Genomic DNA, 26,662 nt, shown 5'->3' on the forward strand with positions numbered 1-26,662 from the left:
GATGAAGGTCCACGTGCCCACAGGCTTTGCTGCCTTCCCTTGTGAGTTAATACACGTGCCCGAAAAGTGGGTGAGGTTCAAGTACCCGAAACTCATCTCCTATTCCTACATGGCCCGTGGGGGCCACTTTGCCGCCTTTGAGGAGCCGGAGCTGCTGGCCCAGGACATCCGCAAGTTCGTGGGGCTGCTGGAACAGCGCTGATGCCCGCGGGGCTGGCCGCCCCCCGCAGGCTCCCTCGCCCACAGCTGCCCCCTGCCTCCCAGGGCCGCTCCCCAGGAGCAGGGAGCCCCCGGTCTTCTCTTGGCGATGATGTACACCCCCACGCCCGTCCCCCGCCCCTGCCGTCCCCCCTGCTCACTGCCTGCACGCGCGCTCCCACACGCACGTCAGCAATGATAAATGATTTTATTTCTAAGAGTGACTGGAGCCAGGTGACATGGGCATGCCCCAATCCCACGGGGGTACCCCCCCTCCGGCAGCTGGCCAGTCTGCGGTCTGGGTTGGGGAGGGCACCCCGCTCAAGGACCCTTGCTGGGAAGGGCGGGACAGGCCCGCGAGCCACCAGGACGGTCTACCCCCTCCCAGTGTGCTGGGCAGCTCAGAGCAGGGAGCAGGGCCTGAGGCTGGGTGAGGCTGGGGTGGGTCGCAGGGGGCCTGGGCCACACCCCACCTGGCCCCGTGTCTCTGGCACCCCCTGGAGGCAGTGGGAGGCTGCCAGTCCCCGACCCGGCAGGGAGAAAAAGGAAGGGGCCACCTGTCCTTCCAGCTGGGGTCACAGTCCACCCAACCCGGACTGGCCCACTGCCTCCCTGCGGACTCTGGGATCGGAGGAGGAGGGCTGGATTTAGAGAGGGGGGAGCTGGAATGAACCCCAGCCATCATCTGGATCCCATCTCCAGCCTGGATCTGCTACGGGCTCTTTGGTTATCTGCTGGTTGTGTGCCCAGAGCTGGGGGCTCCGAGGGGGGCTTCTCCACTGTTCCACTCTCCCTCGTACCTGCTGCCCCGCAGCTGTGACCAGAGAGGCCGCCGCTCACCACCCGAGGGAAGTCCCAGCCTGTCGTCCTCGGCCAAGGGCAGGAGCACCTTTCCCGTTCCAGCTCTTGAGAGCACTTGTGCTTAAAACAGGTGGGACGTCATCCTGGGCTCGGCTGGGGCCCGAGTCAAGCCGCTTTCCCACCTGCGTCTTCTTTCCAGCTCCGAGCCTGGCCCGGCCGCCCTCAGGCCTCCTGGTAGGCAGGCGCCCCGCTGTCACTGTCCCCGGGGTCCCGGGCTGGGCACTGCCCAGGGACGGTCCCGCTGATGCTGTGGATGGCGCCGTAGGTCTGCTGCTGCTGTGGGGACAGGGCTGTTCTCTCCGAGGACAAGCCGTTCAGAATCCGGGGCTTGTAGGGCTGCCAGAAAATGGGGTGCCTGAGTGCTCAGAGTGGGGAGCCGGGCATGAGACTCTGGACCCGGTCCTCCCCCACTCCCCACTGGGCCTCCCCAGAGCTAGGCTGAGAAAGCGGTTCAGGCCATGCACCCGCCCTGCCTCCTCCCCTGTCTGCAGAGGCAGGTGTCCTCCGGGGAATGAATCTGAGAACCTTCTCTCTCCTGGGGCTGGTCTGAGGACCGCCAGCCAGCCATACGAGCACCTGAGCCTGGGGAGGCAGGGGCTGGAGAAAAGACTGCCCTGACCCTGTTCAGGGAACCTGGGGGGCCTCACACGGCCGGCGCTGGGACAACCCTGTGTCCTGCTCACCCCCAGACCCCTGCCACGCTGCTCCGGGAAAGGCCCTAGCTCAGCAGGCCTTACACCCGCAGCGAAGGAGCCAGGACCGAAGCTGAAACGAGGGGCAGGGCGGCATCTTGGCCAAACGGGGCTTCACCTGCACAGGGATCAGCGACTGCTTCTGGACATGGCTTCCCCCGTGCAGGTGAAGCATCCCGCAGGACTAGGGATTCCTTCTGGAACCTTGGCTGCCACGTGATCAAGGCACTTGTGTGCCACCAGGAGTCGCTGATGCTCGTGGCCTGGGGAAGAAGCAGGACTCACCGTGAAGGGTGCTGGCCTGGGGGCCTCGGCCTCACTTCCTCTGCCACTCCCCGAGTCCTCCGTCTGCAGGCAAAGACTCACCGTGACCAACAAACCCATTTCCCCGAACTAGCACCCTCCAGACAAACAGATGATTCACACCCGGGATGACAGTACCGGCTGGCACCAGGCTCCCCGCAGCAGAGGATGGGGGGGCGGGCACGCGGGGAGCAGGGAAGAGGTGGGAAGGGAGCCCACACGTCGCACCCGGCCACCCACGCCTTCCCCGCGGATAAACACAGTCTGGAGAAGGCGGCCGACACACTGGGGTGTGACAAGGTGGGGAGCGTCTCCCCCTCCCGGCGGCGGGGCCCCCACCTTGTAGTTCAGAGGGCTGAGGTGCTTGAAGCATCCGAAGCAGGTGTAGGCCACGCAGACCACGATGGTGAGCAACACGACCAGCAGGGTGAACAGGGTGAGGGGGGCCTTCAGGCCTGGGGACAAAGGGACACCAGGCGTGCTGGCGGGGGGAGGGCACAGCGGGTGCGGCAACCGTGTGTGACCTCTCCTTCGGCCTAGCCAGGAGCACCCGGGGCACCCGCTGAATGGCTGGCATTATCCCTGGTCAGATGTCAGGAACTGGGACCCCAGGTCAACGTTCCTCTGCGCGCCTGCTCGCTGGGCCGGCTCCGGGCGGGCCCCAGTGCCCCGGGCTGGGTGGGATGGAGGCCCCCCACCTGACTGGGGCACAGGCACACCCCTGCTGCCTTTCTCATTTGCCCGAGAGCATCCACGTCTCCTGGGGCTCCCACGGTGCCGAGGACCCAGTCCCACCCGTGCCCCAAACGGCAGCCTGGCCCAGCCTGCCCCGCTCTGGCTCAGGCCCTCAGCGCAGATAAGGGGGACTGCCTTCTCTGGTCAGCTTCTCCACTGACTTGGGGTCACCAGGGTCCCCCGGGCTCCGGCCAGCTCGGGAGCTGGGCGGGAAATGCGGCCCCAACCGGCCCTACCCCAGGCACCGTGTTCTGATGGGACACCAAGGTGAGGGCTGGTGCGAAGGCGGGACTCTGAGGCCCGGGGCTGGCCCCTGCCCCCACCCCGCAGCCCCCCGCCCCCCCCCGGGCAGAAAGGCCCCTCACCCAGGCGCAGGAAGGAGAAGAAACAGAGCCAGAAGAGGCACAAGATGGGAGCGGCCAAGGCCTGGTTCACGGCGGCCAAGTGGATCCTCTTCTCCAGCTTGGCCGGGAGGTAGGCGAAGTAGAGGTTGTGCCGGTCCACCATGTGCTTCAGCAAGATGTAGATGAGGCCTGCGGAGGTGGGGCCGTGAGCCACGGGCCTGGCTGGGCCTCCGCTCCTGCCTCCTGGGGCCGGCGAGCCGTCCGACCACAGGAAGCCGAAGCAGGGCTAGATGCAGAACCTGACTGCTCGTGTTCTCCTTCTCCCTCTGCTCCCCCCCCACCCAGCTTCTCCCTGACCCAAGGAGTAGGGGTGTCTGCAATTTCGTCCCTAGGGAACATGGAAATTCTAGGGTCATTTTGCAGAAAGAAGCTGTTTTGCACCAGATGCCCGGCCTCAACGTCGTCCTGGGCCTTCCCACGCAAGCCCCCCACCATCCTGCAAGGCTCCCCTGCTCTCCTTCCCTTCCCCACCCACGCTGACCCCTTGCACCCCCCAGTCGGCAGGTGCCCGAGGGTCCTGCCCCAGGGGCAGCACAGAAGGCGGGCACTGCCTCTTTGATCATCTCATGCTCTTAACAAAACTGTTTTGGTTCTGAGGAGTAATGCTGTAGATTTTTTAAATAGTTCAAGAGCATACAGGAAAACTGAAACCTCCCCCTGCCCCGAAACCTCAGCTAGCAAGGCTGTCTCTTGGGTGTTCTGTTTCCTTCCAGAATCTTCCATTTGTCTGCAGTTCCTGATGTTCATTTTATTTAATTTTATACTTATTTATTTTGGTGCCAAAACCCAGGAACCTGATGTTTATTTTAGTGGCAAGACATTAACGATCCCCAGGTCAAATCCAGGGTCTACTCCTATGTCACACTGGGTGCTTCATCTGCGACGGGGGGACAGACAGCAGACCCGCCTGGCAGGCCTGTGTTGAGCGTGACGTGGGAGAACTCGGGAGGCGCAACGGCACGGGCCGGAGCCAGAGCAGGTGGTCAGCGGCAGGGCCGCTCAGGTGCCCGGATGGAGCGGGACTCGGGCCCCCGCCCCGGCCACTCACCGAACGGCGCGATGATGGGACAGGTGATGCTGTAGGCCATGACGACGGTGAAGACACACAGCATCCACGCGTACATGGCCCCGAACTCGTACTGGAACGCCTGGTTCTGGGTGGAGGGGGCGAGGAGCTCAGTCCGGGCCGCCAGGGGACAGCGCGATGACTCAGAAACGGGAGGCGCCCAGCTACCCCCACCTCTTGGGGTCCTTTCTGCCCTCTGCAGCCCCCAGCCTCACTGGGCTCCCACCCAGGCCACAAGAATTCGCGGGCCCCTCGTGGCTCTCTCGGTCCGATCACGTCTACCCAGCAGGCCCGGGGCCCCAGAGGGCAGAGGGCGGAGGGGATGCTTGGGACAGACGGGACAGTGACCCCCCACCCCGCGCAGGCTTCGGGGTCAGACCCCCGGGGAGCCACATGGCGTTGAGGCTGGGGTCCCGGGAGGCAGTCCACACCCGGCCCTGCCCGCCCTGTACCTGCTTGACGTTCCTGCGGTCAGCCGCCGTCTTGGCCACGAACATGCGGAAGGTGTAGAGGATCAGGCCGGGCAGCCGGAGCAGCTCCATCCCGTTGCCAATGAAGGCCGAGGCGATAACGTAGTTCACGAAGAAGGCGCCCTGGTCGGGCAGGAAGACGCACCTGGGAAGCCGCAGCGGGGGGGTCAGTGAGCCGAGGCCCGGGAGCCTCTCCCCCAACCACGGAAGGGGCCTCCACGGGGCTCATCATCCCTCTCCTCCCCTAGTGGCTCCGCTCTCAGGAACGTCGAGAATGAACGTCAAGAATGAACGAGAACTCCTAATGGAGTTTCGGCCTCAGGGATGAACCACGTTTCGGCACATGTGGCACAAAGTGGGTCAGCTCCCACGGTGCCCACCGAAGGCTCTGCCTGGCCTCGGCCCCACCAGGCGCCTGGGAGGGGTGCTGGGGAGGCGCTGGGCCTGGGATCGCAGGAGAAGAGGGCTGTCCGGGAGCACAGAATACCCGTCCCCCCGCCCCCCGATGCAGCCGCAGCCACAGCCAGCCCCGTGGGCCGTGTCCCCAGGACGGTGACTCCCAAACGCAGCGTGGCCCGTCCTTACTCCAGCCTGATGTAGGTCTCTGAGAAAGTTTTGTCGAAGAGCCACCGGAAGAAAAAATCTAGACTGGGGAAAAAAAAAAAAAAGAATGCGTGAGAATTTCTGTCCCCGCGCTCCCTGGGCTCACGACACGTTTCCATGTGTCTGCGCTCTAAGCATCAGGCGGGACCTCCAAACCCATGTTTCTCCTCCAAGATGCTACTTACCGCTGCGTAACCGGTCACGGCCACTTAAAGTAAACAGAGTCTCCCTTCCCCAAGGGGACGGTCCGTTTAAGGAAGACAGACCGTATCCCCAGAAGAACAGCGAGCCAGCCCAAGGGCACCCCGAGTGAGGGGGATGGGTGTGAACGTCGTCAGGGATTTGCATGCACCCGCAGACCGCTTCCCTTCTCTGGGGACAGAGCTCCCCAAATGAGCCCCCGACGTGAATTCAGAGCGGGCGGCCGGTACCTGGTGAGGCCGAGGGACGGCAGGATCAGCACCATGAAGATCAGGAACATGTAGACTTTTGACATCATGATCCGGTTTTCTCCTGACCTGGGGGAGTCACAGGTGGGTCCTCCCAGTCCCCAAGCACTCCAGGGGCCCGGGAGGCCCCAGCTGGGGCCCGCTGCCCTGGGGGCGGGGCGGGCGCATGCCCTGCTCACTCACCTGGTCCAGTGGGACTCGAGCAGCGTGGAGTAACACACGATGGTGGGGAGCAGGGCCGAGAAGGACCACAGCAGCAGGGTCGGGAAGAACTGGCTGATGATGGGGTCCTGGAAAACAAGGGCCACCGAGGAGACAGGTGCAGGGGCCGTGGGCGCGGCAAGGCGGTGACCTGGTCATGCTGCCCCCGCCCCCTCCGGAGCCGACGCTGGTACAGGGTAGGTGTTCCATCACGTTGGCTGAACAGGCCGTGACCGCCCTGGACATCAGATGTACAGCTCTTTGGAGCAAAGAAAGGAACTTTACGCACCACTGATCTCCCCTGGCTTCCCTACACACCCCACAGTGCCGCCAAGGGCAGCGGGCACCCCGAAGCCGGGCCTCCCCAGGCCGCTCAGCTGCCGCCGGCCCGGTGGTGGCCCGATCCTGTGTGCGCCCGCTGCGCTCTCAACTGTGGTCGCACCGACCGACCGGCTTAGTACTTTCCCTGAGAAAACGAGCAAAACAACATAAAATCTCTTGACGTGGCGGATAGCAGGAGGACTCGGTAAGGCCAGTTTCTAAAAACCGCTACTGAATGGGCGGCACCTGGGGGCTCAGTCACTTGAGCCTCCGACTCTTGGTTTCAGCTCAGGTCGTGATCTCAGGGTCATGAGATCGAGCCCCACATCGGGCTCCGTGCCCACGGGGAGTCTGCTTAGAACTCTCCCTCTCCACCTCCCCCGCCCCTCCCTCAAATAAATAAATCTTTTAAAAAGTTACTGAATTAGATGAGAGTGAATGAAGGGACACCCAGGGACCAGAGATGCGGGAGGGGTCTGTCCTCAGAATGGCGGCAAGGCCCTGTAGATTCTGGCTTTACTACAAGAAACCAAAACCGGTGTACGGAGAACAGAAAAGGGGGCTCCACTCAGCCCATCGACCCTCCAAAGAACAGGCCTTCACCGTACATCCGAAGACCGCCGAAGGCGTGAACACTTACAGGCTTCGATTCTAAACAAAACCGCGTAGTGCCCGCGTGTGTTTTTGTATCAGACTAATACCACATCCGCTCAGAGGGCCCCGGCCACACGTGAGCTCGCCAGGCCGCCATCACTGGGCAGGGGCTTGCACCCCGCCGTCAGATGAAAATCCAAGGCTCAGAGCTCATCAGCCAGGCGACGGCAGGGCGAGGACCAGGGCCTCAGGCCGTCCAGCCCCTCGTGCTTTCCCAGAGCGTGAGGAACTGAATGCCAAGCGGAATTGGAAACAAGAAAATAGATTTTGGGCGACACTTCGGCAGAGCTAATTATGGGAAACCAATACCTTTCTACACCGATGCCCATTTAGGGAGTGTTTAGCTATTCTCCATTTATCTACGAGTTTAAAAAATCATTTGTCTCCTCCCTAGACTCAACGGCTTTGTCACAAGATTATCGGAGGCTGGAACATGAAAGAAAAAATCACACCCTGTTGCCCCACTCCGTGGAGCACCTGTCACTCCTTCCTACCCAGCTCCCCCTCAGGTCAGGTGCCAGCCACCTGTCTGGCCTGGGGGACACGCTGGTGAGCTAAGCTGTGTCTACGGGGCCATTGGCGAGCCTTGAGCCTGATGCAGGGGTGAGGCGGCCCCAGCAGAGGCCCCAGGCGGAGCGTCCTCTGGGCCTGCGCACCGCTGGCCTCACCCCTGCTAGGAGAGGCTGCTCCGGTTCCACCCACCACGCCTTCTCGTCGCCAGCCTTGCAGGAGGGGCCTTGCAGCCTGGCCACTCACGTTCAGCTCATGGATGGGTTTGGTGACGTTGAACTTGTCGATGGTGGACAGGATGATGGAGGGCGTGGTCAGGAAGAACAGCCCCACGAAGAGAGTGAAGTTGATCCCCAGCCACTGGAACCACCAGCGGAAGCCCTGGATGGAGAGGTTCTTCCTGCAGAGCAGGGGACACAGGCCCCGGAGCCTTATCTCCCAGGCTCCGGCTGCCCACCAGCCAACGGCGCCCCCGGAGTCGGTGGGTCAGCAGGTCAAATTTAGACATGGCAAGACACCAAACGGAGGGCTCTGGCTGGGGGCTCGTCTTGACCTCAGTACAGACAAGCGCTCTGTACTGACTTTCAGCTTCAGCCATGTCAAATTTGGGGTCCCTTTGGGCTCAGAGGGGAAACAGGCTATCCACCGCAAACATGACTACCCGGCAACGGCGTGGGGGCCGCAACCCACCACAGAAATACCACGAGCACCCAGTCAGACAACACGAGGCTCCGACCCAGTACGTCTCGGCCATGTCGTCAATGCTTGGTGACTAGTGACACAGGCTCCCCAGCAGGGCCAGGGGCTGGGTGCAGGGAGGGGGAGGTGGGAGACCGAGGGGCCCAGGCCCCACTGCAGCCTGTCCTGGGCTCTCACCCCAAGAACAGATGGACAACACCCCCCCCAGTTTGGTAAGCCCTGTGACACGAAGAGCTGAACTGTCAGGGGCCAAGCTAGAGCCAGTGGAGACAAGCACCCAAAGCTCGCTCTTGGGACGGGGTGCGGGGGAGGGGGAGACTGAGGCCAACCGTGCTAGGTTCTCTGCTGGGGCTGCCCTCACCCCCGGCATCACGCTCAGGGCTCGCCAATGGCCCTCGTGGACACAGCTTAGCTCACCAGCGTGCCCCTGGACCAGAGAGGTGGCTGACCCCTGACCTAAGGCTGCACGGTGAGGGGGGAGGGTACAAAAAGCCCGGAGCCACTGAGCTCACGGAGCTGCTGAGCCTTGCAGGGGGCCTGTCCCAACCAAGTCACACACACACTGTGTTTCAAAGATACTAAGTATGAAAAAGAGAAACATCTCAACTAAAAAATAGCTGATCACGTGTGGAAATGATACTGTTTTAGATACTTCGGGTTCGCTGGAGTGAAGTGGGGGGACATGGACACCCCTCACGCACACACATCCCAGAGAAGAGCAGGGGCCGCGGGCGGACCTCCCTGACCTCCAGCTCACGCCCAGGCTTTCCGGTGCCCGGGCAGCCCCAGCAGGCCCAGGGGCCTCTGTCCCACACCTGCCCGGCCCCGGGGCTCACCAGCATATGTCCTCGGGGTAAGTGGCAAAGGCAACCGTCCACTTGGAGGTGCGGAGCTCCTTGCTGCAGGATGACGGCTGGGGCTCCCCTTTGCACTGCAGGTTCTGACACTTGCAGGCGTTGAAGTCTTTCAGGATGCTGCCGGGAAAAGCACCAGCGGTCAGGGTCTGGACACCCCAGGGACCCCGTACAGATCTGGCAGATAGGACTCAGCGAGAGCGGGGCCCCGGGGCACAGGACCTTGGCTTTTTTAGTTTATTACAGGTGATGCTAAGGAAAGCCGTGCCCGGCCCCCTCTGGGGAAGATTCTAATCCCCAGAACAACCCGGCAAGCCAGGGAGCACTTCGGCTTTACAGATAGAGAAACTGAGGCTCTGCCACTTAGGTGTGCGCCCCATCCGTCTGACTCTGCCTCCCACGCTGTTGCACGGCCTCGACCCACAGCTCCTCCCCGGGCCACCCCCTCCGCCCGCCCCACAGGCGGGCGCACTGTGGGCACATCCTGCAGCCAGGCCTGGGTCTCAACGGCCCTTTCTCCCCAGCTCCTTCCCACCCTGACATCCTCCCCAGGACGGCCACCTCAGCCCTTGCCATCTCCGTGCCCCCCGCTCCTGCCTCGGAACACCCTCTTTCCATGAGCGCCCTTCTGGCTCTAGCTCACGGCAGAGTCCGTTCCTGGGTCTGTGCTGCCCGCAGAGAAGGCAGGGGAAGGGGCATCTGTGTGGCCACCTGCTGTCCCCAGCGCTCTCCTGACCCCAGCCATGAGACTGCTCTGGGAGCTAGCTCCCCGTGCCAGCCTGCACCCTGCAACCCTCCCCAGGCCTCGGCTCTGCAGCAGGGGGTGTCCCGAGTGCCCGGGAGTGTGTGCATTTGTACGAGGACGGGCAGCCTGGGCACAGAAGATCTGAGGTCCAGAGTGGCTATCTGAAGGAGGGGGGCATCTGTCCCGCCAGGTGGAAAGCGGGACAGAGAGGCAACGGGATCCCTGGGGCAGCTGGTGAGAGCCCAGCGGGACACTGAGGCCTTGTCAACCCCAGAGGGGCTCAGAAGAATCACCCCCACCAGCTGTCACACAGACAAGGGCTCAGACAACGGAGGGACTGTGGCTTCCCGAGCCACACCCCAGGAAGGAGATGAAAATGCCACCGGCAAATCGCAGGGATGGATCCGCGGGACCACCTGCATCCGACAGGTGGAGGGGGGGACGGGCGTCGGCCAGAGAAGGGTCGCACTCACTAGGTGGCCATGGACTTCTCCTGGAAGGTGACGAAGGCCATCCCCAGCGGCCGCTCCTGGACCCGGCACTCCTCCTCCGCGATCCTCTCGGTCAGCCTGTCCTTCAGGCGCGTGTAGTAAGCGACGGCGTCCTCCTGCCAGCGGACACACCCCCCCGGTGACCACGCGGACCCATGTAGGGGTCAGGGACCCCGCGGTGCGCTCCTGCCGGGGCCAGGCCTCACCCACTCACACCCCGACACTTCGCAGCAGCAGAACTGGCCACAGGGCTTGGGGTTGATGAGGGTCCACTGGCCGGTCTTCGCCCGCAGGTTTGCGTAATAGCTCAAGCTCTTCTCCGTCTTCTTCCTGCGGGGGGGGGGGGGGGGGCGAACGTCAGCCCTGCGCTGACCCTGTGGCGCGCACCCCACTGCCCCCCTCCAACCACCGGCTGCCACCAGACCCGGGAGTTCAGCTTCCTGAACAAGAGAGGGCTAGAGCCGCCCTCCTGCCTTCCCGACCGGGAGCTCCGGGGCCACGGCCAGCAGGAAGGAGGGTGTGGTCTCCGCGGGGTAGGGGGTCCCCGTGCCGGCCCCCCCTTACCTCTCCTGGCACAGGTACAGCAGCCTGGCCACGTTGTAGCACAGCTGGACGTCCAACACCTCACACGTGGGATACGCATCCCTGTGCCCGAAAGATGCCCGTTGGAAAAGAGGACCCCCAGGCAGGAGAGACCCCCAAGTCTCCAAGGCTTTTTTTTTTTTTATGCCAACAGAGACGTCTTTCCTCTTTGTCTTTTATCAAAGGGGGAAATTTCGAAATTTAATACGAAGAGGCCTTTTTTAGTAGCATGAAAGTCACTGCCTGCAAGTGACGGGTTTAGACCGTCACGGCTGCAAAGCAGCAGGCGCTTCCGGCCAAGGCTGAGCACCACTGCTGACGTCCCCCACCCACCCAAAGGAAGAGACTTATCGTCGGCCCTAGGTCACGTCGACCTTGGACCATCACCGAAACCCTGTCCAGTCTGTGATCCTTTTGAAGGTCGCAGACCTTTCGGGTTTAATGAAAGCAAAGGACCCTCAGCCCAGGAAACGTGGCACACACGTTCACCATCGTAGTAAGACCGTATCTGCTCGTACGTAGCCCGTGCGTGTCCCTGCTATGGACCAGAGACCGTCAGACGATTAATTTAATCCTCATCATAACGTGGGGGGGTTTCAACCCCATTTTCCAGATGAGGAAAATAAGGGTCAGAGAGGTTATGAGACTTGTGCCCCAGGCCACACAGCTAGTGGCTGTCGGAGCCACAATCTGAACCCAGGCAGCCCGGCGCCACGGCACGACATTCCCTCCCCAGACAGACAAGGTCCCCACCCACCACATGGCAGGCACCCTTCTGGGTACATCTTAGAGAGACAAAGCCCACAGGTACGTTCGTCATGGATTTAAACAGCAGGACGAGCCCGGGTCCCAGGAAGAGCGCCGGGGTTGGGAAGAAAAGCCCAGCGTAAGCGTCCCAGCAACAGGGCAGATGCCCACGTAGGTCCCCAGGGACTGCCACAGCCTCGGCCACCGAAAGGGCCACCTCAACTAGGAAAGCTCCGACCCAGTGTCTGGATGGGAAGGAGGGGGCTTTTCTTTTCTCTTTAAGGCCATACATCAAGCGAAACGATTGTTTTCAAATGTTGCCCAGCAGGCTGCTCGGGAGCTGTTTCGATAACAGAGAAAAAGGATGCCCGTATCCGGTGTTTACATAAAATGATATTTCTAAATACTCGGGGTTTCTGAAGAGGTTAGTCAATAAATCGTAACCGCTCATCTGACAACTGCGTGTAGCGTTCTTCATGGACACGGCCAAGTGCCACCATCCTGCGCCCCGGGCCGCACTGCAGACTAGTGACGCTGAGCCGCCGCGGAGGGAAGACAGAGCAAAGCCTGGCTCCCTCGCCCGCAGCCCGGGGGTTCCAGGGGCCTCTGCACCTGCTCTGCCCCACCCGCCCCTCTCCTGATGCTCCCTTGCCAGCCCTGCACACATCCCCCCGCCACCTGCACGAGTCCTGGGGGCAGGTGCTCAGCGGGAGCTGCTGGGAAGCAGGTCCTCCCGGGGAGAGCTTGGACCCACTGACTGGTGAGCTCTGTGAAGACAGGGCTCTGGACACAGGTGTCCCCTCACCAGACACCTGCGAGGGGAAGGAGCCAGCCCCAGGCCCTCCCCTCCGGAGACCAGCTGTGTCTCGGGCACCGGGCTCCGCACAGCTGATGCTGAGAAGCCCAGGGCAGACCATCTTCCCTGTGCTCTTGAGGTGTTTATTTGCCCCCAAACCCTGGCCTCTGCTCCAGCTACTGCGGTCACACAGGACGGCCATGGTGGCTGGCAGAGGACAGGCCACCCCAGCAGGAACCCTTCCACGGCACCAGCAGCCACTTGATGCTCATGTGGCAGGGCCAGGCCCTTCTTGAGGTCCCCGGGTGCCCGAGCAGGAGACAGAATTCTCCCCTAAGGCACCTGTCCCACCTGCGGCCCTGCTCACCGGAAGTGGTTCTCCACGGTCTCCTTCTTGGTGTCTCTGGGGAGGCCCGTGATGAACAGGGTCCGCCTCACCTGCCGGAGAAACGCACCAGGGAGAGAAGTCACCGGGACAAGTCCGTCTGCAGACGGGCCCCGCTCTTCCTCCCTGTCCAAGCCCCTCTGAAGAAAACAGCAGGAGCTCGGAAGGCTCGGGTGTTCTCCTGCCGCCTGGCAGAGCCCTGACAGATGCCGTCCTGTAGCATCGTCTTCCAGGCTGTACAACAAATACACTTCCAAAGCAATTCCACAAGCCTCCCTTGCATGACGAGAAAGGGAGAAGGAACCCAGAGAGGGCGAGTGACTCAAATGGGGTCACACAGCAGATGAGAGGAGGACCCGGGCCTGGAACCAGCTCACAGACACTCCTCCTCCCCCATCGAGCTGTGGGCTCCAAAGAGAGAGGGCTGCTCGCAGTCCCAACTTCCGAGAAGGGACTTAGAATCAGCAACTACAAGCCCGAACCCCACAATTTTCAGGGCCAGTTGGCGAAACGGAGGGGGGAAATCCGTGTTCTAAAATAATCAGAAATTTTTTACAAAAGCAGATGTCATTCTTGAGCACAGCCATGCCAGTTTCCACGGAGACCCACTATTCAAGCTCACTGCCCCCGAGTCCCGGGCATACGGCTGGGGGCGCCGCTCGGCTCTGGCTGCCCCCTGCGCCCCCAGCTGCACTCACCAGGCTCTCCTCCTTGTACCGGATGGACTGGGTGTGGTGCCGCATGAAGGCCACGGTGAGGATGAGATAGAGGACAGCGAAGATGGTGTGCAGCCAGAGAAGGTCGTTGCTGGGGGGGGGGGGGACCAGCTGCCATCAGGGCTGGGCTCCCAAGCTGGGGTGGGGGTGCAGGGCTGAGGCCGGGGTCCCCTCACAGTGCTGAGCTGAGGGTCCATGGCTCCATCCCAGCAGATGCCTCCAACAGAGGCCTCGTGGCCAGTGCCCCTTTAGAGCAGGCGCTGTCCTGACAGAAGGACCCAGGCCCACAGGGTCCTCCGTGTCTTCTAGAACCCCCTGCAGAACAGTCGCTGCCCAGGCCACACGCACTGGCCGCGGAGGGGCTCTCGTACGTCGGCGCAAGGGCTGAGGGCTATCTGGCCCATCCCGGGCTCTGGAACCTGCCTTCCCCTTGGTCCCCCACTCTGCACCCCCACAGCCCCCACCCCATACTCACTCGGTCTGCAGGTTTGCTATCGTCGTCCTCCCAAAACTGTAAGGGTCTTTGTCTGCAGAGAAGAAGACACTTAGTTCCAGGGTCAGGCTAGGGGAGGGGGAGGGGCCCGGCAGGAGACCCTGACCAGCCGTGCTGTCTTTTCAGAGCTCCCACCAACCAAGGCCTCTGCTGCACCGACAACGTCTTCCCAACCCCCCATGTGGGGAAATCAACGTTCGAATCCCTCTCGCTCTGAGATTCCTGCGACATTCCTTGAGACGTCTAAGGTCATCCTAAGCTGAGAATCACGGGGCATAAGAAGTGGTGCCTGGCCGGCTCCGTTGGCAGAGCGGGCGACTCTTGTTCTTGGGGTCATGAGTTTGAGCCCCACGGTGGGTGGAGAGATTACTTTAAAAAAAAAATTAAGAAAAAAAAAAAAGAACAGCGTGGATTTGTGATGGCGTTTTGGAAGCCGGCTTCCTGCGGTTGCTTGGAAACACTGTTCCACGCTCCGATTTTGACTCTGAGCATCAGGAACGTTTTCCAGACCCACGCATGATGGCCTCCTGATTGGGTGGGGGCAGGAAAGTGTAAAACACTCTCCAAAAGCCCCTGACTCAACAGACCTCGGGGTTTTATTCCTCTTACTCAGAATCAGAAATTGACGAGGGGGCCCCAGCTCTTGGCTGGGGGTTGGGGGGTTCTTCTCCAGACCTTTGGGCAGAGGGGAGAGTTCCGAGAGTCACCCCGAGGACTCATGTCTGAATGGGAGCATGTGTCCTGGGGTTCCGCCCTATCACAAGGCGCCCCATGGCTCTGCCCGGGCCCAACTCAGGACGAGGGGTCATTACCCAGCAAGTCCCCCGAGAGGTTGACAGGCAGGATGATGCACAGGGACAAGCAGCTGACCACCACCAGCAGGACGATGAGGTGTCTCTGGAAGGACAGGTAGTGGATGGCGTCCTCCCCACACCACTCCAGGATCTGGTCATCGCTGGCCAAGACACGCACATGGAACCTCAGTGAGCGGCAGCAACAGGCCAGCCACGGGTGACCTCACTTAATCCTCGGGACCATCCCGGGAGGCGGAGTCCCATCCCACCCCCGCTGCTCTACATACGAGGACACGGAGGCACAGCTAGCGTCCCGGGTCACACGGCTTGTGCAGACACGGCTAGGAGGGGACTCCGTAGCCTGCCCCGTTAGCCCCGCACCACGCGCCCGGGAAGCTGCCATCCCCAGAGCCATCTGTGCAGGGGCGAGGTGCGGAAGCTCAGCTACCCCGCAGCCCCTCCCTGCCGCTATGAATAGGCAAAGCCCCTGACAACAGGGCGGCTGGGGCTCTCCTGCCGCCAGACTTGCAGCCACCGCTCTTTCCGCGGGCTCCCCCTCAGGCAAGCCGCGAGGGAGAGGCAGTGGGGGAGCCGGTCCTTGAAGCATTCGGGCTAGGCCCTCTGCTGCCCCAACTTCTCCCTGCGTCCTGCCTGGGGGCGGGGGGGGGGGTGCAGGGGCCCCACAGGTGCTCCACCCTTTCCTGGGTGCCATATTTGGAAGCTCCAGCTGGCTTGGGGACCTGGAAAATTCCAGGGGCCGACAGCCAGATTTCCGTGCCACAGAAGCAGACAGGGGAATCTCCCTCTTTCCTACTCTCCTGGAAGGGAGGTGCCCCGGGGGTCCAGCTTCTGGAAGGAAGACGGGACCAAGTAGTGAATGAATGAGCAATTCTCATCCACAGTGTTTCTGGGACACGTCTCTGACTTCCCCATCTTGTTGGGATCTTGCTGGGAAAGGGAATTCTAAGGAACCTGTGGGCCTCTTTGAATGTCGGTTGTAATGTTGGCCGTGAGCAGCTGTTAGAATTAAATTGTAGCCTCAAAAACGTCAGTGTTGTCCTTTCTGGGACAGGAAAAGAGGAGAAAAACCCAGGGAGTTGAGATGGGAAGCACATCTGACACAGCATCGTGGTGACAAAGCAGGATATAGGGCGGTCCCCAGGACAGCCTCTCCATGAGAAATGCGTGTCCATGCAGGGGAGGGGGACTGAAGGGGACACAGAACCACAAAAACAGGGCACAGGGAGAGGAGCCAGCTGTAGAGCAGATCTGCCCACAGCCTTCGCGGGTTACCATGGAAATGATGAGTCAGAGTCCGGTGCTGCCCTGCCGGTCCAGGGGGGTGGGGTCCCCAGCCCAGGGGCAGGGGCATGGCCTGAGCCCCACCCAGCCACCGCCTCCTAGAGTAGCCAACCCAAGAACACGCCCTGGGCATCTCTCAGGGGGAGGATTCTAGGTGACCTCAAATTCCTTCTTACTGATTCTTTTCCTTCTGCTGTATGACTTCCAGCCTCAGGAGAAATGCCTCCTAGTGACACGATTTGGCGGTAGTGGAGAAGGGTGGGGTTGGCAAATCCACCTCTCCCACCACGTCATCCTGGGCCCCCTTGTACAGTGGGGAAACTGAGGCCCACAGACAGGGCCGTCCCCGGCATCCCGTAACTGCCGTGTATCACCAATTCCGAGAGGTCCTTCTCACATCTCGGCACTCTGAAAGGGAGCCCCTACGATCGCTGCAGACCCTAGCTTGCTAGGATTTTTCTCCGCAGGCCCCACATTTTAAAAACAAGTCAGCTTTCAACCCAGTGAGGTGAGTGTACTAAAGCATCGTTATTTCTCCTCTTTGCACTAAATCAGACACGGAAGCCCGCCGGGAAGAGCCTCCTTCCAGGCCTGCCGGTGTTAAATACTAAGGAGCCACTGATCCTGCCTAGAGCACAAAAAATTAGTTTTGTGGGCTTGTGCAGGGGCTGTCTGGGGCCCCCTATTCTCAGCCCCCCATACTGCTTTGGACCTGAGCCGAGAAGCAGCTAAGAGACCCCATCTCGGGGTTGGGCATTTTGGCTCTTTCCTCCTCACTGGTCAAACATGCAAAAACCCACCCAGACAAAGATAAACACCCCCCACTCCCCCCCACACGCAGGCACCAGTGCCCCCGGGCTATACTCACTGCAGGCGGAAGATGGCGGTCAGCCAGGGGCAGCATCCCTGCAAATGCAGACAGCGGGGGTCAGCCGCGAACGTGTGTGTCTCTGGGAGGCAGGTGTGATCGTCTATGACATTAAGTAACCACCCCTAAGCTCCCACGGTGTGAAAGCAACACTTCATCCCAGATTCAGCAAGCTACCGCATGTCCCCAAACCGACAGGGTCTCCACGCTCCCAGTCCTCTGTGACAGGCACCCCATGCCTGTAAGAACCTCTTACGCTCTGACGATCTGCGGAATCATACAGGCTCCAGGGGCAAATGCTAAACTTGAAGAGAGAGCTGACGGGAGCTCAGGGCAGCCATGGAGAAGCTTCTGTGGGCTTCTGGTTGGTTGTCCCGAATGACTGGCTGAGACGTGGGACAGACGCAGGGAAACAAGCCTCACGGATGGGACAGTCCACCCCAGAGTGGGGTTATGGCGGGAAGAGGGGGTCTGTGGGTTTTACAGCCCATGGCATCTCTTACACATAATTCTCCCTCAAGCTGGGCTGTCCCCCCGGCCAGGAGACACATGCATTCAGTCGTCATCCGTTCAGGGCAACAGGGCCGGGTAAGGCATGGTTCCTGCCCACATGTGGCTCAAGCCAGCAGCAAGTCAACAACGAGCTGTCACACTTGTCCCTGAGTGTGATCACAGAGATGAGTGCTAGGACCACGGGGGATTCGGGAGCCCTCTGCCGGAGAGCTGTCCCGTCCTGGGCCCCCCAGCTGCGTCTTCCCTGCATACATCCTACATCCAGGGGGCTTGGTCGGTGCCGGGAAGAGCTGTCACCAGCACTGGCCACTCAGGACACAAGGTCCCGGGTCAGCTGCTGAACAGGTGCACGGCAGCCCTCCCCGCCCCCACCACGGCCGCGGCCGCACCGCTCCCCACAATACCAACCAGCTCGCTTTCAAAATCTTGTTGCCCGAAAGAGGAAGACGATGACAATCTCTGGAATCTGGAGTCACTAGAAACACAAAAGGGAAGAAAGACAGAAAATTATTTTTCAAAGTCTACCACGGACGTCCAGTACGTTGCCGCCTCGTGGAGCCCCGGATCAAAGCTACGAGCCCTGCTCAAAGTCTGGCACAAAATGTAACTCGGCCCATGAAACGTGCAGACAAGGGCGACGACCACACCTGGGCACGTGAGACGTGAAACTCTACCTCACGGGGACGAGGGACAAGGGCTCGGGCATTAGCGCCCTGGGGCCCCAGCACCGCGACAGGCCTACCTAAGGACGTCAGAGTGCCGATATCTGCGATCCGCATCCCGAGGTGTTAAATAAACTTGGAACGAAAGCTGTATTTTATCCGACCTACGGCACTGCCGGTCGTAAGGGACGTATTTTGTGCCTTTGCTTTCACAAGTGCCAGCACTGAGGCCGCAGGGAAGGAAGGTCTGGGTACACGCCGCGCCCCTCCCGCACGGACCATGTTTCAACACAACGGCCGTGGAGCAAGAGCGGCGGGTGTCGCCTGGGGAGCGCCCGAGGAGGCCGGGGCGGGGGCGGCCTGGACACGCGTGCATTGCCCCCACGGCTTCCTATTCTGCATCTGACACAAGGTCCGGGCTGTATGGCAGCAGCTGGGGTTCGAGATGCCGCGCGCAGGCCTAGAATCCAATCCCCCCTTCGGGTGTCACGAGCTGTCAGAGCCCGGGGGGTCTGGCCAAGGGGGGCCCTGTTCCGTCACAGACTCACCCGCCGCTGGCCGAGCAAGGGCCACCAGCCCACACCGACCCCGAGCGAGGACAGGGGCAGCTCCCCTAACCCGCCTCGCCTCGTCCCCAGCCCCAAGCTAGCTCATCTCAAAGAGGAGACACTTGAAAATATTCAAGGTGGGAAAGACAACTGGCACCCCTCTCAGGTGATGACGAAAGCCCCGCGTGGGCAAAGAGCTGGATTTCCTCCACAGCCTGAAGCCAACAGCACTTCTCGCACAGGGCTGTCAGCGACACGATGGAGCACCAGCGTCACGTGCGGGCCGCCAGCTGGTTCCAGTGACTCACACACACACACACACACACACACACACACACACACACACACTGGAGGTGACCTGTCTTGGTTACCTGTCTGCTTCTGACACCAGGGCAATGCGGCCATAATCCCAGAATCTCCTTCTTATGATGGAAAACACCAAAATTAAACACTAAAAGGAGAAAAGAAACCAAATCAGGTGACTTCTAATTAGAGAGAGACAGATGTCTTAGAGGCAAAGCCCACTGGCCTCAGGTCAGCAGGGCTGGGAGGGCCCAGAGAGGGTGCAGAGCTGCCCAAGGCCACACAGTTCCACGGTCGGTCCGATGCTCTGCCCACCCCCTTTGCCGGCACCGGTGCCCGAGACACGACAGCCATCCACGCTGCTCTGGGCTTCCCCTGGCGTCCTCCTTGTCCCACGCATTGGCCCTGTTCTCTGCTCTCAGGGCGGCGTCAACAGCCACGACCTTCCCCAGCCCTGCCCAGCCTTCCTCTGCTCCTGAGCAGGAGGACAAGCTCCGGCCCCACAGCTGCCCTGGGGAGCAGCCTCCCTCTTCACTTGACACAGACGTGCGTGTTTAATGACAAGCCCCGGCCTGAGCCAGCAGCGGTGACACCTTTGCTTGATGTTTGGTTCTCCCGGAGGGGCCATGCCCACCGGTGCTGGGCCTCCACCAGCTGGGGCCTTGCGCTCATCCCTCTAACCCCTCTCGAAGATCTGTACATTCTAGCTCTCTCCTCCCTCCCCACACCTCCGCCCTGGCCGGGCCTCAGACCTGCTCTGGCCTCTCCCCGCTCCCTGGACAGGCTCCCTCCCTTCAAGGTTCAGGGGGGCTGAGAGAGAGCCATTTTTCATTAACACAACCCTGCCAGCCCCAGTCAGGAGCTGAGCTTCTAAATGTCGGTTCTGTCTCCCTAAAGCCAGCACCCCAGAGCGGCTGGGCGCCTGCTCGCTGAGGAATGAGCTCAAGGCGGCGATACCATCTCCAGACGCAGGTGACTCACGTCGCAGGGTAAACTTGAAGGCTGCGGGCAAGTGCCTGGCCTCCTGCCCAGGCCACTGGCTTCTTGGGGTGTGGACATTTCCCACACGCCCACGTTTTCCAGGCCCCTCTGGCTCCCAGCCACACCCCAGAATGCCCCATGATAAAAATCCACTGCCGCCAGCAACTCCCTCCTCAGCCACGTCCACCTCCTGCTCCAGACGGCTCTCCTTGGCCCGCAGTTTCCAGGGCCCCCTCTGTGAATCCCACAAACCCTCGACGCCATCCCCGCACTCCGATCCTCCCCCCGCCCCCCACCCACCGAGGCTCAACCCACAAATGGGTTTTGGCTCCAAGACCCGGAGCCCCTTCTCACAGAAGCAAGCAGAGGGGCATGCGGGTCCCATCGCAGCCTGGACAAGTCCGCAGCAGAGGAACAGGGGAGACCTGAATCCTCGGGAGAACTCCCCCCCCTTCCCAGGAATAATCTTCGTGCCCGCTTATGTTCATACCCCCCCTTTCTCTTGGGGCCCGCAGGCCACCCCAGTCCCTTCTCCCAGGCCCACCCAAGCCCAGCCTCTGGCCCAAAGCGGGGTGTCTACACCCTCCACCCCCGTCCCACCCCATTTACTCTGATGGGCTCTGTCACACATTGGGAGAAGACATCAGGAGGCACCCGCCAGCCCAGGGGCAGGCAAAGGAAGGTGTGTCTGACCCCAGTACCTGCCCCCTGGCCAAAGGTGGCTCGGCACAGGGCAGAAAGATGGTATAACTCACACCAGGGGGGTGTTTGGGAACGAGGAGGTCTACACTAAAGAGAGGCCACTGCACGGGCCAGCTCTGAGTAGGGTGGGCCTTTTCCAAGGTCTGTCCTTTTCTCCACGGCTGACCCCCTAAGAGGCCCAGGACCCAGTGGGGACAGGAAGTGATGTTTCTAAGCTGGGAGGTGCGGCCACTCTAATTCGAACCCACACCTTCCATTCACACCTCTTGTCCCTGCGGATCCCCCCCCCTCCCCAGGCCTCCCCTTGTGACAGGCTGCTAAGCCAGGGGACACTGGTCATCAAAGGCACAGCTACGCGGGCTCTTTCCCTGCAGAGCACAATTGGATCTTCTTCAGAAATCTCGGAGGTAAGAATCATGACGTCTGCTGTACAGAGGCCATGGTCACGGGTCACAGTCACAGAAGGTGAGCAGCAGAGCTGGCATCTACCCTCAGGTATGCCTGGCTCCTCACCTGACCTTCCCACAAGGCCCGGGGGCAGGGGGAGGGGGACACGATTCAGGAGGGGTCTCACCAGGAAGCAACCGACGTCTATGAGCAGGACTGTGGGGACGCCCCCGAAGGTGACCCCCTGCAGCACGGTGCTGTTTTTGGCCGAGTTGTAGCAGTAGGAGTCGTTGGGCTGGTCCCCGATGCCCAGCCGCTCGCGCATGGACACCGCCTGGGGCTGCCACAGCTCCAGGGGCGGGCGGCCGGTCATCGTGCCTGTCCTCCCTGGAGAGCAAACCCCGGCCGACCGTCAGGGCGTGGACCCCCTGCAGTCTCCCCGGCCTGCTCCGGCAGAGGCGAGGGGGGGGCAGCAGCAAGGAGTCAGGGAGCGCCGGACACCAGGCTCCACGCGCCTGGCAGAGCCCACGAGAATAGCTCCATTGTGGGAACAGTCCCAAGGGTCAGATGGGGGGGTAGGGTGGCTCGTCCGGGACACAGCTGGCAGCCTCCCCGGAGTGGGTGAAGGGGAAGGAGGGGAAGGCCGGGCCTGCTAAGGAAGCATCCTGTGGGAGCCCCTGGGAGCTCTGGAGGGCAGGCGGGGGGCGGACACAGGAATGAATAAATAAGAGAGGACATCCAAGTATGCGACAGCGGTTGGTCCCCTGGCCACAGACAGGCCCCCGGCCCACTGCTCCCGGGACATCCAGCTGGGACCTCGGGCGCAGGCCACACTACTCACTTGGAACTCAGGCTCGGGGGCTCTAGGGAGCTTGTCAGCGCAGAGTCGGCCGTCAGACCCAGCCTCTTCCTGCCATGCCACGCTCCCCGTCTGGCACGATGACAAACACATATTAGTTCAGCGAAGGCCCAGAAGGGGCAGCCAGAGGAGGCAAAGGCGGCGGGGCGGGGGGGAGATGGAGGAGGATGGGAAGGAGGGAGGGGGACTCCGCAGGGACCCCTGGAGCACACCCCCAGCTCTGTCGTCTCACCCCCACCCTCCTGGGCACCCTTGGTCTAACTGGAAGGCCCAGCATTCCCAAAGCAAATATCACTCCCGGCGGTTGTTGACCTTTCCTTTCCGAGGCTCCTGGCACCCCGTGAAGCTAATGGAAATCTCCGGTGTTTGTCTCCTGACACCCAAGGCCCCAGAGGTAGTGCCCAAGTTCTGGCCCCCTTCTCACGCTGCCTGTGGCTGAAGAGCCAGCAGAGACACTGGACGAGCCTTCCTCAAGCTCCCACCTCCCCACATCCGGCACGACTCTTTGTCAGGGGGCCCTGCTAGGTCTGGTATTTCTTTTTCCCTTTTTTTTTTTTTTAAGATTTTCTTTCTTTATTTGAGAGAGGAAGCGCATGAGTGGGGAGGGGGGCAGAGGGAGAGGGAGGGAGAGAGAATCTCAAGCAGACTCCCCACTGACGAGGACCCCGACATGGGGCTTGATCTCACAACCCTGAGATCACTGAGACAACATCAAGAGTTGGACGCTTAACTGACTGAGCCCCCCAGGCGCCCCTAGCTCTGATATTACTAGCCTGTTACAGAAACAAAACTCTTGGGGACAAGAAGAAAAGGTACAGACAACCCAACCAGGTGTTTGCACTACCTGGGAATGCTGCTGGGGTGTGTATGGGGTGGCGAGCGCCACCTCTGACCCCTGGGGCTGGCTGGCTTGGGGACAGTCTCACACACACACAGGACAAGAAGCGCAGGAAGGGGATGGGGGTGGCAGGTCCGAGGACCTGGGAGGATCCCCCAGAAGGCTGAGTCACTTTCTTACCCCCATAAGAGACTTGGCGATGGCTGGAAGATATGAGGCCAGAGCCTTGGCGCTGGTGGCTCGGAACAGAGTCGCAAAGGCTACCTCTGGGAGACAGATCCTGTTGCTTTCCCTGCTCTAAATGTCACCCAGCGGCACCACCCCGACAGCAGGGTCCGGCCTGATGCCATGCGGCCAGTGCCCGCCCCTCCCGCCCCACACTCACCAGAAGGAAGGGCAGAGGGCGCGTCCCCCCAGAGGCCCTCACTTGGAGCCGGCTCCGGCTTTGGCTCTGGTGCGGACAGAGGCAGCCCCAGCCACTTTCCAAGACGCCTCGGGCCTGCTACTCATTTCCTGCAGGGCCTTCCTGCCCCCAGGACCAGGGAGCACCAGCCTTCACAAGCTTCCCTAAGGAACACAGATGGCCCGAGTCACCGGGAGCCGCCGTTTCCAGGTTGGCGCACTGCCCTAGGCTCACACCTGCCCCAAGTCTCTGAGCTCAGACACCCCCAGGGGGCCTCCGGCTTTTCCCAAGGGGCTCCCCGACTCTGCTCTCCCCCCAGCCCCCAGAACTGGTTCTGGGCCCTCTCCCATGCTGCTTGCTCCTCTCTCCTCCTCCAACATCAGCAGCCTCTCCCCTCTTCTCTGGCTCCAGCCGCTGCTGGGGACTGGGGAGTGTCCACCCTACAGGGGCAGGGGTGACCGTGGGCTCCGGGTCAACCTCTGAGTCCAGGACCTCATCGGAGCCCCAAGGCCAGCTGCTGTCCAAGTGCTAAAGTCAGGAGAAGGAACACAGAACAGACACAGAAGGCCTGAAAGGTGACGTGGGAAGAAAAAAAATCACCCTCCTAAAACGCTCACAGAGGGAGCACTGTCCTTGGGAAGTGGCGGCTCGACCGGAGTTCTAGAAGAGTAGAGGCCCTGTGGGAGGAAGTTACCTGTGGCCTCCCTTCCTCCTTCAGCTCCAGGCACACCTCTAAGTCGCTTTCCTGCTGCCAAACAGGCTCCCCAGGGTGGATTTACAGAGTTGGGTAAGAGCTCGTGAGCTCAGCCAGCCAATACTGCCAGCCTGGGAGGGAGCCTCGGGGCGCCCCAGACCGTGGCCTGCCAGGTCAGCCCCTTCCAGGGCAGGTGCCCAGGGCAGGGCAGAGCTTTGGAGGCCCGCCACCGTCTCAGACCTTTCAGCTCAACTGTCCCTGTGCTATACACAGGTCACATCCAAGTTCTGCTGAAACATCCCGGTGCCTCCAGGACCAGCTCCCCTGCATCTTCCTGAACAGACAAGCTCTGACCTGGCAGCTGGGGGCACAAGCACCACAGGGCAGCCTTACCGGGCTGGGGAGGGGGCAGGGAGCTGGCTCAGTGCGGGGAGCCAGCAAGTAGGCCCCACGGCCGCAGGAGCCTGCCTGGCCCTGACTTCACCCAGGGCAGTCTTCCCCTATTTGTAGATCCGTTTCCGTTCCTTGCAGAGAGCTTTCTAGTAACCCGAGGGTAGGAGAGGCAGGCTCACCGCCGCAACCCTGCAGCCAGGGGAGCAGCAGGTGACTCAGGACCCCCGCTCCAAGTTCATTCAGCCCGTGTGCACCCCAGTCTGGTCATAGCCATCGGGACGGAGGGCTGAATCCAACAGCTGGTCTCAAACTCGCCGCCCACGCTAACCCACTGTCCACCTGAGCTGGCAGCAAGGATGGGCCCCTGACCGACAGCACACCTGACCATCGACACCTTCCTTCCAGAAAAGCCAGCAGAATGTTGCAGGAGGTGTGCGGCCCTGTCGGTCTTGCAAGAAGGCCCCATGCAAATTCAGGGTATTTTTATCAGCACAGACCTTCCGATTTTGTTACAACAGCAAGACTACAAGCAGTTCAAGCCCTTTGTCCGCAGGAGCTGACTGGGGTCTTCAGACGCAGGAGAAGGTTGCCAAGTGAACACAAAGGTCTTAGGGCACCCCCAGACAGGAGCCGGGACCCTGGACAACTGTTCACCTCACAGACATGGCCCTGGGCGCATCAGGGGGCAGTGCACCCGGAGGTTCCTGAGCAGGCTGGGCACTGAGGGCCTTGGTACCATGTTGCTTAGCTCAGTGTCTTGACTTCCTTCTCCATCAAATGGGGGCAATGACATTGTTCCTCTTACTTACAGGGCTGTTGGGAGGCCCACACCTGAGACAGTGCCCAGGAAGCATTTAGCCCGGGGCCCAGGCCCAGTGAGCACTCAAAAGCTCTTGGTTTTTATTTTAAGTCACTCTTCCAGCCAACGGGAAACAATGTCAGGACTCCCTCTGATGTTTTGTCCCTGTTACAGCCCTATTCAAGGGAGACCTTTGCCCCAGACACTAAACAAACAGGAGGTCCTGCGAAGAAGAGGGGGCCTCTGCTTCTGTTCCAGTTCTCCTGGAGGCAGAAGCGCACTCAGGACTCTGACAGGTGTTCAGAGGAGGGGAGGAGGGAAAAGGGAGAAATCCTGGTTGTTCCTGCCCACACCCCTTGAGTGTCTTTAACCCAACAGGCACCAGGGCCTCAGAAAGGCCCCGACGTGCCTCCACAGCCCCCCTTGTGCCCGGGCGGGGACTGGGGAGCACAGCCCACTGGCCTACTCAGAAACCCGGGCCCCCGTGGGCGCTGGCACACAGCCACGCAAGTTCGGCTGGGAAGGAAGCTCGCGGTCACCGGGTCTTCTGCACTGTGCAGTCCTGCCCTTGAGGACACCACCTGGGGCTGAACGGTGGAGGCCACCCCAGAGTCTCGGGTAGCCAGTCTTATCAGCTCCCCGAACCTGGGCGGTTTAGGTTTCCTGGCAGAACTCTCCTCACCCTCCCCGAACCCCCGGCCTTCCTCCTCGGGGCTCCGGCAGGGCCGCGGGCAGGGGTCACCTAGGGACAGCCCCAGCGGCTTCTACCCCTTCCCAGCGGCAGGGGACTCGGGCTCCTGGCCGCTTCCCAGGCCGGCCACGCACGGAGTTCGAGAAGCCAGAGCCCCGCGGCTGCGCTCCTCGCTCCCGGTCCCGGCTGGGAGGTCGGGCTCCCCGGGGACAAGTCCCCGAGGGGAGGGGAGGGAGAGCCTCGGAGGGGGAGTCCGGGAGGGCTGTGGGCCCGGGACCCGACCCCCTGCCCCCACTCCGCGCCCTCCCCCTCGCCCCCTCCCCCTGTACCTGCGGCGCGGGCGCGGCGGGCTTCACCTGGCCGGCCCGGGCGGCGTCCCCACTCCCTTAAAAGTTGCAAAGGGAAACTCCGGCGCCTCCCGCACATGCGCAGAGCCGCGCGCGCCGCCGGCCCAATTTGGGGCGGCGACCAGCGCCCCGCGGGCCCCACCCAGCCCGAGCCCCGCGCGGCGCCCAGCCTCTCCGACGCGCCCCGGCGGCCGGCCCCGGGAGGACGCGCAGCTCGGATCCGGGCGGAGGGCGCAGGGCGGCCGGCGGCTCCCGGGGCCCCAGCTGCCCCGAACGGGTCTGCCCGGAGCCGGTGGCCTGCGCCGCGGGACTGCCAGCTCGCCGGGGGCGGCGCGGAGCGCACGGGACGGGACGCAGCGCGGGCCCGGGTTTCCGCATCTGCGGCCCGGCGCGTGCGGGCAGGGGAACCTCGCGGCCTTTCCGCCACTACGCTTCGGGAAAGCCCGGGCCGCACTTGACCCTCACGTGGGCGCCCTTGCAGTTTCTCGGGCCTCTCCCAGGTCTGAGCTCTCCTCTTTCGTTGCAACGTGAAAGGCATTCTCCGTTCCTCCCTGCCCCTGATTGCAGCCCGGCCTGTGGCTCTCTGCGCCGGGGTGGGGGCCC

At 61.9% G+C, this 26,662-nt stretch overlaps 2 protein-coding genes across 5 annotated transcripts in view; one reads left to right on the plus strand and one right to left on the minus strand.

Moving 5' to 3' along the window:
* Positions 1-416, plus strand: part of EPHX1 (epoxide hydrolase 1) — a 31,063-nt gene extending 30,647 nt beyond the window's left edge. The window contains exon 9 of the mRNA XM_045796813.2: positions 1-416. Coding sequence (XP_045652769.2) covers positions 1-202 — 202 coding nt within the window. The 3' untranslated portion in view covers positions 203-416.
* On the minus strand, positions 388-26,140 carry TMEM63A (transmembrane protein 63A). Of its 4 annotated transcripts, XM_045796792.2 has the most exons (24): positions 23,118-23,238; positions 21,877-21,966; positions 21,223-21,422; positions 19,034-19,113; positions 17,861-17,927; positions 16,940-16,977; positions 14,788-14,930; positions 13,958-14,009; positions 13,465-13,573; positions 12,749-12,819; positions 10,821-10,901; positions 10,463-10,586; positions 10,239-10,372; positions 9,003-9,140; positions 7,714-7,867; positions 5,965-6,071; positions 5,764-5,850; positions 5,315-5,377; positions 4,712-4,874; positions 4,242-4,347; positions 3,155-3,322; positions 2,394-2,509; positions 2,037-2,099; positions 388-1,395 (listed from the first exon to the last, which is right to left on the minus strand). In XM_045796792.2, the coding sequence occupies exons 3-24, from the start codon at positions 21,406-21,408 to the stop codon at positions 1,222-1,224; spliced, it is 2,424 nt and encodes an 807-aa protein (XP_045652748.2). In that variant the 5' UTR covers positions 21,409-21,422; positions 21,877-21,966; positions 23,118-23,238; the 3' UTR covers positions 388-1,221. The 4 variants fall into 4 exon arrangements, with proteins under 4 accessions (XP_045652748.2, XP_087715413.1, XP_045652762.1 ...); XM_087859287.1 differs by lacking the exons at positions 21,877-21,966; positions 23,118-23,238 and adding an exon at positions 26,042-26,140; XM_087859282.1 differs by lacking the exons at positions 388-1,395; positions 2,037-2,099 and having other exon boundaries at positions 2,423-2,535.
* Positions 26,141-26,662: the final 522 nt, after the last annotated feature.

This window comes from Ursus americanus, chromosome 2 (assembly GCF_024610735.1).
Source record: "Ursus americanus isolate L20-20 chromosome 2, mUrsAme1.1.p, whole genome shotgun sequence".
In the NCBI taxonomy this organism is placed as follows: domain Eukaryota; kingdom Metazoa; phylum Chordata; class Mammalia; order Carnivora; family Ursidae; genus Ursus; species Ursus americanus.

Excerpts from the sequence above, each read along its gene's own strand:
- TMEM63A (XM_087859287.1), bottom strand. The coding sequence starts at position 26,138 with ATGTGCGGGAGGCGCCGGAGTTTCCCTTTGCAACTTTTAAGGGAGTGG. Across the intron at positions 19,114-21,222 it reads TAGACGTCGGTTGCTTCCTG|TGTTTAATTTTGGTGTTTTC; the intron begins GTGAGACCCCTC and ends TTCTCCTTTTAG. Across the intron at positions 1,396-2,036 it reads CCAGGCCAGCACCCTTCACG|CCCTACAAGCCCCGGATTCT; the intron begins GTGAGTCCTGCT and ends ATTTTCTGGCAG.